Below are 12,738 nucleotides of genomic sequence, written 5' to 3'. Positions count from 1 at the left end.
TTCATGCTTTCCCTTCATCCCCGGTCAGAGGCCCCCGCTCTCCCGGCACAGGGAGGGAAGCCGACAGGTGTCACTGTGTCCCCGGCCACGCCGTCTGTCCGTGCTGGTCCCAGAAGCCTTTGTTTCTAGGATGAGGCAACTGGGAACTGGGGTCAGACGAGGAGGCCGCCTGCCCGCTGACCACTGGGGGCTCTCGCTCTCCGCAGCCCCCTGGAGGAGGGGTTCGGCTCCGGGTCAGGCCTGATCCCACCGACTTCTGAGCCCAGAAGTAACCCCACACGCCTAGATCCGCTCTCTGGGCCCCAGCTGGGAGGACCCCTCCCAGGCAGTCACCGCCATGTCCTCGGCCCCTGTGTCCGATGCGCTTGCCCGGGGGACGCAGCTCTCCAGATTGCTGCCCGGTGGGACCAACCAGGGGGCTCTCCCCCAAGCAGGAGCTGGGCAGAGCCCGGCTGCAGGGGGCAGGAGTCTTTGATTCCCAGAGACGCTCCGCCCGCGCAGGGCCCTGTCTCCCGGCGCCCCTGCCTCCCTGGGCCGGGCGCTCCCACGCCGGTGTGCACGCCGCCTCCTGCCCGCTCCCGGTGTCGGAGCCGGTGACCCGGGCTCTGCCGGGCCAGCCAGGCAGGCAGTAAATGAGATGGATGCCCTCCCCTTCTGGGGAATCCATCACTCGCTGGCGTGTGGGTCAGACGGCCTCACCAGAGCCCGCCCTGAGCAGCCTGTGGGAGCTAAAAATAAGCACAAGCAGGGCCCGATGGACGCGAGGCTCGGCGTTTCCCAGGCCTGAGCAGGCCCTTCTCCTACTGCCCCAGAGCCCGGGGTGGGGTCCTCCCTTCCTCGGGCCCCAGCACGAGCAGGGCAGCAGAGAGGAGGGGCTGAGTGGGGGGTGTCTCTGGCCTGGGCCTCGGTGGCCACCCACTCGGGGGGGCGCGTGGGGACGGCAGCCTCCTGCCTCCTGTCGTGGAAGGAGCCGTAGGCCACGAGAGATGCTGAGGCCTCCCTTGGCATCTTTTAGCTCTGTGACCTTGGGGGGGCTGGCCTGCCTCGGGGTGCTCCCCCACCTCTTGGGTGCTTGGAATGGGATGTGGAGTCACCAGGAGGCCGAGGCACCCCGACTCCCTTCACCTGCTTCTTTCCAACTGGAGGCAGCAGGTCAGGAGTGTGCTGGGTCTTCGGGGGGACCCCGAGGAAGCCTGTGGCTAGATCCAGCCCCTTCTTGCAGAAGCTGCCTGTTCCCTTGGGGAGCGACCTGGCTGGGGGGAGCTGTCTCCTGGGGCGGTGCTGGGGGAGGTGTCTGCTTCGTCTCCCTGTGCTCCCCTCACCATCTTGGTCAGTTGGCTTCAGCCTGTCGCTGACCTTGTGGCTCTCGGGCTCCTCTGGAGGGGCCAGGCCGGCCAACGGGCACAGGACAACCCGCGGGAGATGGTGGCTGCGCGTGGCTCTCGGGGTCTCCTTGCATTCTCTCTCTGAGGAGAGGGACCTCTCAGGTAGATGGTCCCCAAACATTTTTAGCTGCCCTTTAGTGCATAATCCCTGTCACAAGCCGACACTGTGCCAGGGTCAGAGGCCATCTACTGGGACAGAGCCCGCGTGTGTGTGTGAGTGTGAGTGTGTGTGTGTGTGCGTGTGTGTGCGCGCGCGTGTGCATTGTGATTTCCTTGTGTGTCTTTTTGGTTTGTCCCCAGCCCTGGGCCGTGCTTTTCATAGGAATGACCTCCTTTGTCTCCACCAGAGCGCAGCTAGTCAGGGGTTGTGGTTGCTCCTATTTTGCAGACGAGGACACGGAGGGCCTGGGGTGCAAGAACTCTCTGAAACTCAAAAACTAGCAAGGAGGTGGAGCTGGGATTCAAGCCCCACCTTGAGAACTGAGAAGCCTCGCTCTGTGCGAGGACCGTAGCCTGGGGACAGGGGCTCCTCACGCCCATGGTGGCATCTGCGCTCAGCCCCGGTCCCCGGGGCCGGGCACGGTGACTGCCGAGCCCGGGCCCTCCCAGCGTCCCGGAAGCTGCGCTGTCACTGCCGCGGACCCCGCGCTCAGGCCGGGAAGCCCGTGTGGACGGGCAGGCCAGGGGGGCAGAGCAGAGGTCCGGCTTCCCCCCTGGTCAGACTCTCACGCCCAGCGCGGGCCCCGGCTCTCCCTGCTGTGGCCTCGGGCAGAACTCCCGCCGAGACCCCGGGCTCTCCGCCGCGAGGCCCGGCGTGGGCTGACCTGGCCGCCCCCTGTCTGCCCGCAGATGTGCAACACATCAAGAGGAGGGACATCGTGCTGAAGCGAGAGCTGGGCGAGGGCGCCTTCGGGAAGGTCTTCCTGGCTGAGTGCTACAACCTCAGCCCCACCAAGGACAAGATGCTTGTGGCTGTGAAGGTAACTCCGGGCCCGGTGGCCCCAGAGGGGTGGCTGGGGCTGGATAGAGGGAGGGACAGGCTGCTCCCTGGGGAGATGGTGCCTACTGGCTTTGTCAGCTGCCGCTGGGCCCTGGCTCTGAGGTCGAAGACGTGTCCCCCGGACCACAACCGTTTCCCCTGGCTTCTGAGGTGGAGAGCTGCAGCACCTCAGGGTGCCTGGGGGTAGCTGCAGGAGCAGGTTAAGCTTGTAAAAAGAGCCCAGTTTATTCTGGAGGCCCCAGCAGGCCTGCCCCGCTCCTCAATGACTTTGGGGTCCTGTGGTCCCTTCCTGGGAAGTCACTAGATCATTTTCCAACAGCAGAGGTGGTGGGGGGGGGTTACTTATGGGCTGTAGATATCACTACGAAGAGAAGGGAGCGGGTGGGCAGCTCCGAGCACAGGGAGAGCCGTGGATGAACTTGGAAGAAATTCTCAAAGCCCCCTCCAGCCCGGCGATCCAGGTTCTGACCCTCAGGGGCAGCATGCCCAGGACCACTGCTGGCAGCTGCGTGCCCGGCCACTGACCACAGATCTTGGTGCGGCTGGGCCAGCTGTGCAGCTTTGCAGCTGGGCTGACCTGCCTGGGGAAGGCACTTGGCCCCCGCGGTCACCTCCCACCCCCTCGGGCCGGCCGTGAGGGTATATCACAGTGGGCGAATCTCGGAATGTGACTGGCATGAACAAGTCAAAAGAAGTCAGGACACCTCCCGAGAACCCCTGGGGGCTAGGGAGCCCTGGCCTGGAGGGCGGCGGGGTGAGGTCTCCGTGGGTGATTCTCTCCTTCTGAGGTGTGCTGGGCAGCGAGCACTCTCTCGGCTTCCAGTGTACACTGATGACCCCATGTTTGTGCCTTCTGCGAGTGTGAGTTCTCTACCATGTCCTGGAGACCCTGCTCCCCAAGAGGACTCTCCCCCGGACCCCGAAAAGTCCCATCTTTCACACTGAGGGCTCTAACCAAACTGCCCCTGCTACAGCACTTTGGGGGACCTTGTATTCATAGCATGGTGTGTCTGCAACTGTGGGAGGCCATAGAGGCCAGGGGACCCCCAGGCGTCCCAGCAGTGCTGTGTGGGCCCCGGGCATCGTGGGGAACCAAAGCCTGGGTGGCTGTCCTCGACCCTCCGCTGGTTAGCTGTGTGGCCTTGAGCAAGATGCTTAACCTCTCTGGGCCTCAGTTTCCTTCCGTGTAATAGGAATTCTAATAGGCCCTCTTTAGAGTCCTGGTGATTACATCACATAACATGTGAAGCCCCGTGTGTGCTGGTTGGGACATAGTAAGTGCTCAGTGCAGAGTCAGTCCTTGCTCTTTGTCTTCTATCATCATCATCATCTCGATGTCCATGTGATTGAACGTGGTTACACACAGCACGCTTGACCTCTGGCACTGACCGCCTAGAACAGAGATGGCTGCACTCACCAAAGGGCCAGAGGATAAACATTTGTGCTTTGGGGGGCACTGGTTCTCCATGAGAACCCCTGAACTCTGCCTGGGTAGTGGGAAAGCAACATACACAGCTCGTAAACTAATGAGGGTGACTACTTTCCTTTTTTTTTTTTTAATAAAAATAACCATTGACTGCTGACCTCTACTCTTGAAAATAAATAAGGAACTCAATCACTGCCCCATAAAAGGCTAACGATCCTGACAGCTGCTAATAAACTAACTCGTGTGTGTCCACAGTAGCCGATGGTCGGAGGAGTGAAGTGGCACTAAACAGTCAGGACCAGGGATGTGGAAAGGTTTCTAATTTTGTCTAAACCCAGACTTGGCCCTTCCCTGAAACATAATTTACAGGATGACACTGATCCTCTGGGGGGGGGGGGGAGCAGGTTCCAGCACCCTTGGGGGCTGGGGGATGGGCCAAAACTCTGGGAGATGCCCCCACTGCATGGTCTGGTGGTGAGGGCCCCTTCCAGAGTGGATAATGCAAAACATGTTTTCTGTGGGCTTGCAGACAACCCATTCAAGTGTAACCCACAATTAGGGCTTCCCAAAATTGTGACTTTAAATTAATTGCCAAGAATTTTTTGATCACCAGTTGTTATGAAAAACAAAAAGCAGAAATGACAGCCTTGGTTTTGAAGACACTTGTATTCCGTTGGGGAGACAAGAGGAGGCCCATGAAAGAAACAAGAGCAGGACAGGTTGTGTGTGTGTAAGGGTGACGCTAAAATCATGTCATTCGTGGTATTTTTAAATAGACAAAGCCACATTTAAATAGTCATTTAACAAATGATACATTTACTTAAAAGAATTCAAAAGTCTCCTTGATACCCAAATAGCTAATAAGGGTATGAAGCAAGTGTCCAATCTACTCCATCATCAGAAAAATGCATATTGAGTCATCATGAAATGCCACCACACGCAGGCTCATGGGCCTCATAGTAATGACAATACCAAGTGCTGACAAAGATATGGGGCAACTTGCAACATGCCTGCATCAGTGGAAACATAAGGAGTATAATTTCTTTAAAAACATTTTGGTATTGTAGTACGTTGTTGTAAGGGTCAGCATGCCTATCTCTAGGTCTGTACCCAACAGGTAGTTACCTACCTGCGCATCCATCCATCCATCTCTCCATTTATTTTCCATCCATCCATCCATCCATCCATCCATCCATCTAGCCATCATTAATCTATGACCTATTTATCATCCATCCATCTATAATCTGTCTATCTATGCATGTATCTATCTATATATGTATCTGTCTACCTACAATATGGTATGGCTAAGGATATTCACAGAGCATTACTTACAACAGCCAAATGTCCATTAGTAGCAATCCCAATATCCATCCGATGAGTAAGCATGATATATTCACACAACGGCAAACTATTCAACAAGGAAAATGAATGCCACAATGCGCAAGAATCTCAGCAATAAGATGTTGATGTAGATATATATGCATACTTATATCTATAATACATACATGTTTCTACTTATTCACAGTTCAAAAATAGAAGAAAAACTAAACTAGTATTTAGGAATTCATATTTAGGTAGTAAAATTATCAATGGCCAGAACACAAATTTCCTTATAATTTTAATTATTGGGGTTTAATGAGGTATTTCTTCCAACACGTCCAAACGGCTCCTTTTGATCTGGAGGGTGGTTTTTGTTTTTTGTTTTTGTATATGGGGAGTTTGTGATTTCTAGTTTCAACTGCTTCAAATTGAGCAGCAACTTCTGATATCAGTGAAACAATCTGGGTGGAGAATCTCAGATTTTTACTATTTTCCCAAGTTTTTAAAGTAAAATTTCCTCCCACTTGTAACACTTTTTAGCCTCAGACTTTCCGCAGGCCCTTCTAGAGTGTTCCTCCCAAGTCCCATAAAACAGCCCTCTCTCTGTGCTCATTTGGTTTCCAGACTTTTCATCCTATTAAATGATGACATTGACTGGCCTCTATGTCATCAATGAGTTGGGGGTCATTCCAGCTAATATGCTCCTCTGTGGGGCAGACATATTCCTCTGAGAATCCAACCAGCAGTGAGTGATCCGGGTATAAAGGGCTGGTCAGTATCATCCATAGGGATAAAGGACCGGCCTGCTAATCTGGGCTGTCATGTGGCTAAGACTCAATTGAGTTTTTCTGCCTGAAAGGGCAGCATATGCAAAAGTCCTGAGGCAGACAGAGTCTTGGAGGGGACAAAGGACAGGAAGACCTGGACTCGGAAGTGTAGTGAACAGGGTAGGGATGGAGAGGCGGTAGGAAGAGGTGGGACAGCCTAGAGTTAGTGCCTGGGACTGAGTTAAGGATTTTACCCTGAAAATAGTTGGAACAGGGTCTCCCTGGTGGCACAGGCAATTGAGCGCCACTTTTTGAAGCTGTCTGCAGCCTCTGCAGCGTGGGTTCCATCTCGGCCAGCGGGCGAGAATCCCACATGGCGCAGCAGACCTCTCCTGTCTCGCCCGCTGCTCCCCTCAGCAGTGTATTTCGTCAGTCTGCCTGTTCTGTTCCCCGCTCTCTCTCTGGTGAATCCTCTCACCCTCCTGCGCATCTGGCCTGTACCCTGGTTCTTGTATAAATAAATAAAAAAAACTTTAAAAAATAGTGGGAACAGAAGCTAGTTTGAAGCTAGGAAGACAGATGAGGAAGGACTCCTGTGTGTGTGATAACGATCCACCTTCCTCCCTGATAAAATCGTTCAGGAATCTCAACAAGGAGAAGCGACAGTGGATCTTGAGAGACAAAGAGAAAGGTGGTTTCATATCTTCATTTCAAAGGGTTGACTGGTGTGCGTGTGTGTGCGTGTGTACGCACACGTGTGTTTAGATCCCAGGGAATCTAAACAGTAGGAATGTGAGTGTTTACAAATGTGTGTGTCCCTGCTCATATAATAAAACAGGGTTCAATTATGTTAATGGATCTGAAATTGGTCACCCCCAAAAGTAGTGGGCAGCAGAAGCCCTAGGTTGGGCAAGATGAGGGGTTCAGTGGCTCTGTGGAGTGGGGAGCTGTTGAGAAAGCTGTGTCCTCACCTCCCATCCCACTAAGTAACCCCAGGAAACCCATTCCCCATGCAGAGGGGGGCAGGGAGACCAGAAGCACAATGCTCTCAAAGTTTGGAGGTACAGAGACAACAGGGACAGCATCTAGCTCCCTCTCAGTTCTGTGCCTACCACCTTGAGTCTCCAGAGGCCCCTTGGCCAGACCTCTGCTCACCTTCCAGCCACTGAGGGTGGCTGTGCTGACGTTTCCTGAGAGGGGCCAGGGAGCCTCAGAGCTGACCTTCCCCTCATTGTTCTCCGGCATCTCAGCCCCAGGTGCACCATCCCTGGCACAGCTGCTCACAGGTGAACCCAGTGCCACCTCCAACCATTTGCCAATTACCTAGGAACTTTGGGTGGGACCAGGAGCTGGAGAACCCATGTGACAGCCGCGGGAGAAGGCAGGAGCAGCTGCATGGGGAACCCCAGGGCCTGCAGTGGCCCGTGCCCCCCACAAGGATCTCAGTCTGCCTGGTGTGTGGGCACCGGGAGTGGGCACACTGACTGGCAGTTGGAGAGCTGAGAACGGAAATATCCTGCGGCGGCCGCTGGCACCCGCGATGGGCAGGAGTGATTTACAGAGATGGGGAGAGGCCAGTTGGCTGGCCCCAAATTTGATCTACTTTTCCCTCTCATAAATCCAGCACTCACATAAATCTCTGTGTTCTCCCGTCCCACCCATGCGGGTTCCTTTTCTTCCCCTGCTTGTTTTTCACGACAATAAATAAATCTCTGACTGTCCCGCTACCCCCGCCCAGCAGCTCAGGGCTGGGCCGCCGTGGGGCTGCCTCCCCACCCTAGCAGGCGCCTCCCACACCCCTTTGCAGGGGTGTTGGTCCCAGAAGGTGGGCGCATGGGGCTGCAGACCATTGGTGGCTGCAGTGCCATTGGTGGGTGGCTTCCTGGGGAGCGTGATTGCACCCTGGGGTCTTTAAGCCCCAGATAAAAGCTTATTCATTGGGAGCCAGCCGCGCCTTCATCCCGGGAACAGCCTTCTTGCCAGGAGGGGAGCGCACGGCCCCTCCCCAGCGCCGCTAAAACCCAGTGTCCTGTGTTGCTCCCAGGCCCTGAAGGACCCCACCCTGGCCGCCCGGAAGGATTTCCAGAGGGAGGCTGAGCTGCTCACCAACCTGCAGCACGAGCACATCGTCAAGTTCTACGGGGTGTGCGGCGATGGGGACCCCCTCATCATGGTGTTCGAGTACATGAAGCACGGAGACCTGAACAAGTTCCTCAGGTAAGCGGGGACCGTCATCGGCACCCCACTCCCCACCTTGCCCTGCTGCCTCGCCCTGAGGTTCTCACTGGAGCCAGAAACACGATGCCTCTGGGCCCTGCGGTTCAGGGAAGCAAGCTTTGTTCTTCCCCATCACACCCTGAGCGGCTGGACGCAGGCCTTTGCTGCTGGTTCTGTGGGGGACGTGGCGATGGTGGTGGAGTAACCTGTGCTCTTCTTCCTGAGGCCGAGGTGGGCTGAGAGCAGGAGCAGGGCCTGGGCGGGGTCCAAGCGGGAGCCCAGGGGCCCTGCCAACCCATCTTGTCCACCTCTAAGGTTCGGGTCCAGCCCGCCTGGCGGTGGCAACTAGCTGGGTGCCTTGGGCTCTCAGTGCTGGGAAGCGAGTCTGGTACCTTGCATCCTCCCACGGGCCTTGCCAGAGACTTTTTAATGATGAATAAAATGTCTCAAGGCTGTAAATTCATCAGAGGCAGAGATGGATAAAAAGAAACGGGCAGATTTCCCTCAGGTAAATTTGAATCATGCTGTCCGGTACAGTAGTTGCGTGTGGCTACTTGAATTTTAATGGACAGGAATTAAAAATGTAAAAGCTCAGTCCTTGATTGCAGAGGGCTCCGTAGCCATGTGCGGCGAGTGGCCACCCTGAGGCAGTGAAGGATTGAACATTCCTGTCCATAGAAAGTTCTAGTGGATAGCACTGCTCTAGCGTGGTGGGGTGCACTTGCAAGGACTCCCCTAAGCCTGGAGCCCGAGCGCCTGGAGTTTGAGAGGCTCTCGTGGAAGTGGCAGGAGACTGCAGGATTGACTCCCCATAGGAGACCCCATCTCATCCGAGAGTGGTGCCTGGATGTGGCGGGGCAGCCACGCCCCCAGGCTGTGGGCTTGAGCATCCAGGGAGCACGTTGGGCTCTGGGGCCCCGCATGCTAGTGGTGTGGTCTCTCCAACCCCCTCTCCTGAATCCCACTGAATTCCACAGCTAAGAGAGTCCTAGAATTCATATGTAGTCATGGAAGACCCTCACCTCTGCCCCCAAACTGGCGAGGGTCCCCCTGAAGATGGGGCCTTCAGTAGAGGTCTGAGGTTTAGAGGGGGTCGGAAGGGCTGGTGGGAGACACGGGTCAGAAGCATCTTTGAGTTACGCCTGTGAGCTGGGCAGTGAAAAATGGCCCGAGAGGAATCAAATGAATCTCTAGCATGTTCTGAGCCTCGTGACCTTGGCCTCACATGCCCTTCCTGCCTTGCCTGTAGACTGGCCCTTATCATAGGACAGACTTGAGCTCAGCTCTTTGTCATGTCTTAGTGATACCCCTGGAGCAAGGTCTTTGACTTCAGTTTTGTCTCCCCCAAAACAATAACCTCACTCAGGGCTTCACCGGCTGTTCTGAGTACGACGTGACGATATTCACACCTAGGTGAGTTCCACGTAGCTGGGCGCTCAGTCAGCGGTGATGCGCATTATTGCAGGTGTCACTTATTTTATCCGGAGCAGGGAAGCAGATAGTTTCTAATTCAGGCGACACCCTTCTCAGTGACCAGGCTGTTCCTCTCCCTGGTTTTTGCTCCTCTGGGGTCAGAGGGACACACTCCCTCTCCCATCACACCCCCATGGACCAAGCGGGCCTTCGATCCCAGTGGCACCAACAGGACTAAACCGGTGTCTGCCTGTGCTGCTATCAGGCCCGGTATCGCGCCAGGCCACGTCCACCCGACGTCCCTTGGCTGGCGATTTCAGGGGTGGGCTGCAGTGACTTTCCTGGTGGACAGGAGCGAGACCGGCCCACTGCCCCGCTTCCTTGCCTGCTGAGGCAGTCACTCTCCTTCGGGCACGGAGGGCAGAGCCCACAGGAGATAATAAAATGAACGTGTCCGTATTTAACGGTGCCTTTCAGTGGAAATTGGAGAAGCAGTAAAACAGGCCAGGCCTTGCTGCACACCAGGTCTCTGAGACTGGCCGAGACTTCATAAATAAGAGCCCTGGGCGTGGCTCTGGCTCACTGGGCCTTTTGCAGGAAAGAGGGGATGCCATAAGTGCCGGATATGACCGGCACAGTGTTAGGGTAACAAATCTGAGCTGGGTTTGGAGGGAGGGGGAACTGGGTCTCCCCAGGATGCTGCCTTAGGGTCACATCTGGCCCTGCCCCCAACAGAAGCCACTCACCCTCAGTGGTGTGCAGGGGCGCTTAGGAGGGTGCCCTCTGGCCCAGGTCGGAGGTTCAGGGCCAGGAGGCATCAGAAAGGCCGTGACCCAGCCCTCCCCGCCAATCAGAAGCCTGGGGCCGGGGACTCCGGGCCTGTGTGCCCAGCACTCTCCATGTGCCTTCAAGTTCAAAGCTCTCTCCAGCCACATGTCTTTCAGCTTCCTCCTAAATCACCCAGTGGCCACTCTGGGACCTCTGGGACTTTGGCCATTATGTGCCTCAGTTTCCTCATCTGAAAATTGGGAAGGTGGGGGAGGCCTAAGTGAATTAACACATTTCAGACACTCAGAAACATATTTACATATTATTAACATATTGACATATTTCAGACACTCATTCTTGGAGCACATGAGAGCCATGTTGGGTTGCTGCTCATGAATTATTCTGTGGTGGACATCGGGGATCTAGGAACCCACTGGAGAGCAGTAAAACATTAAAAAGAGTAGGTTTACCCATGATCCTTTGGAGCACACCTGGATTTACACCTCTGCTTTCCCTGGGAACCGAGGCATCACCTGCACCCACACTCGCAGGTGACAGAGCTAGGCCAGGTGGGTGAGAAGGGAGGCTGTGTTCCTTTCTGCGGTGCATTCCCGAGGCCACACACCCCGAACAGCCTCTCCTGGTCCCCTGAGTCGTCTCTGCCCCCTCTCTCCTCCCCGCCCCCGCAGGGCCCACGGGCCGGACGCCATGATCCTCGTGGACGGGCAGCCACGCCAGGCGAAAGGCGAGCTGGGGCTCTCCCAAATGCTCCACATCGCCAGCCAGATTGCCTCGGGCATGGTGTACCTGGCCTCTCAGCACTTCGTGCACCGAGACCTGGCCACTAGGAACTGCCTGGTGGGGGCCAACCTGCTGGTGAAGATCGGGGACTTCGGCATGTCCAGGGACGTCTACAGCACCGACTACTACAGGGTAAGGGGCTGTGCAGGCGGCAGGACTCGAGGCAGAGCTAACCCTGCTCACGTGTCTTTGTCATTGTCCATGAGCCCTGTCACCCTGGAGCACACGCACATGCCCATGGCCACACGCACACCCAATGGCCTTGCTGGCCACTTGCACCTTGGCACACCTGTCTATTAATCTCTGCTTCACTCCACTCTGCCCTTTGGACATCTGACTGAGCCGTAGCCTCACATGGCAGTAACAGGACGCACTGGGTCCTGCTTGTACCAACGCCCATTCTTCATGCAAACGCGTGTCCGCGTGTGTGTGTGTGTGTGTGTGCATATGTGTGTGTGTGTGTGCGCCCAAATGCACACCAACAAGCTCAACTTGGTGCTGGACTTCCCCCTCTTCCAACTCAGTGCCCAGTCCAGCCCCACCCCCCATATACGCTATTCTCTGAAATGATCTGGTGTCCCTGCAGGATTGTCTTGTCTTCAGAGGTAGACCCGGATGAGAAACCCGAAGTAGCAAAACACAGTTACTATATTGTCGAGAGGAGGGAAGCGAGCGTATCCTCCCTGTCACGGTGGGACACAGGTGCAGGGGCTCTAGGAGAAGCCGAGAGGTCGTCAGGGGAGACAGGATGTCCAGGCGGAGGTGGCTCGGTCAAGTTTCCTTCTATCTGGTCGTCCACTCAACAGGTGTCTGATTTTGCTCCCAGAATTGATTTTGCCCTCAGTCACTGAGAACCCCTTTCCTGTGGGTCTTGGAGCGGTTCTGAGAGTGTCGTGATCAGAGACGGGATGACAGCCATTTATCCCCCAAGGGGGAAGTCTGGTGTGACCTCAGGTGCCGAGACGGGCTAACTTCTGCCAGCTTACCGGGAGGCAGCTGCCTCAGAGAGATGGAAGGTGGACTTTGGAATGTGGAATCGAGAGGTGGAGGGGTGGGGGAGCGTATTCTGGAGACTGAGGGGCATGTGGCCTTGTCCTCACCTTCTTTGTAGGAAACAAGTGATCAAGGGCCGGGCATGGCCGTCCTACTGGCCTGAGCACAGTGGACCCAGAGGCAGGGGCTGGGCTGGGCCCCTGCGGGTCGGTTCTGTCCGGCTGCTCCTGTTGGCTTCACTGGAGGAGGCATCAACTGGCCACTCTAGACCCTTCATTCTCGAGAACAATGGAGTGGTGGAGAAATGCCCTGTGTGGCTCGAAAGCAACTTACTCATGGTATCACCCAAAGACAGTGGATGATAAGTTATCAGGAGGGCAGATGAGGCAAATAGACCAGGCCAGTGGGGTGTGCTGGGAGGGCATCTGCATGAGGTGGGCGCTTTCTCTAGCCTCTGCCTGTCCAGGTCCCCAGAGATGAGAAAGGAGCACAAGGCAGCAGTAGGCACGGCCAGGTGACCAGGACAGACCTGCCAGGGAGAACAAAGTGCGGTGGGCTTAGCATCTAGATCCACATTTCCAGGCCCGTCCACGAGCGTCTCGCGTGGCTGCTGGGGCTGCGGGGATTCTAGCCGGAGCAGCCCCGTGT

At 56.0% G+C, this 12,738-nt stretch overlaps 1 protein-coding gene across 5 annotated transcripts in view; it reads left to right on the top strand.

Annotated features, from left to right (window-relative positions):
• The window catches only part of NTRK3 (neurotrophic receptor tyrosine kinase 3), a gene marked incomplete at both ends in the record, with an annotated part of 248,767 nt that overhangs the window by 198,804 nt on the left and 37,225 nt on the right, over positions 1-12,738 (top strand). For all 5 annotated transcript variants that reach the window (XM_084254006.1, XM_084254004.1, XM_084254005.1 and 2 more), the window contains 3 exons: positions 2,235-2,365; positions 7,943-8,115; positions 10,986-11,229. In XM_084254006.1, the coding sequence (XP_084110132.1) occupies positions 2,235-2,365; positions 7,943-8,115; positions 10,986-11,229 (548 nt within the window). The remainder of the gene's footprint in view (positions 1-2,234; positions 2,366-7,942; positions 8,116-10,985; positions 11,230-12,738) is intronic.

Source organism: Talpa europaea (assembly GCF_964194135.1).
Source record: "Talpa europaea genome assembly, chromosome: 14".
Classification (NCBI taxonomy): Eukaryota; Metazoa; Chordata; class Mammalia; order Eulipotyphla; family Talpidae; genus Talpa; species Talpa europaea.
This window is presented reverse-complemented; position numbering and strand designations above follow the sequence as displayed.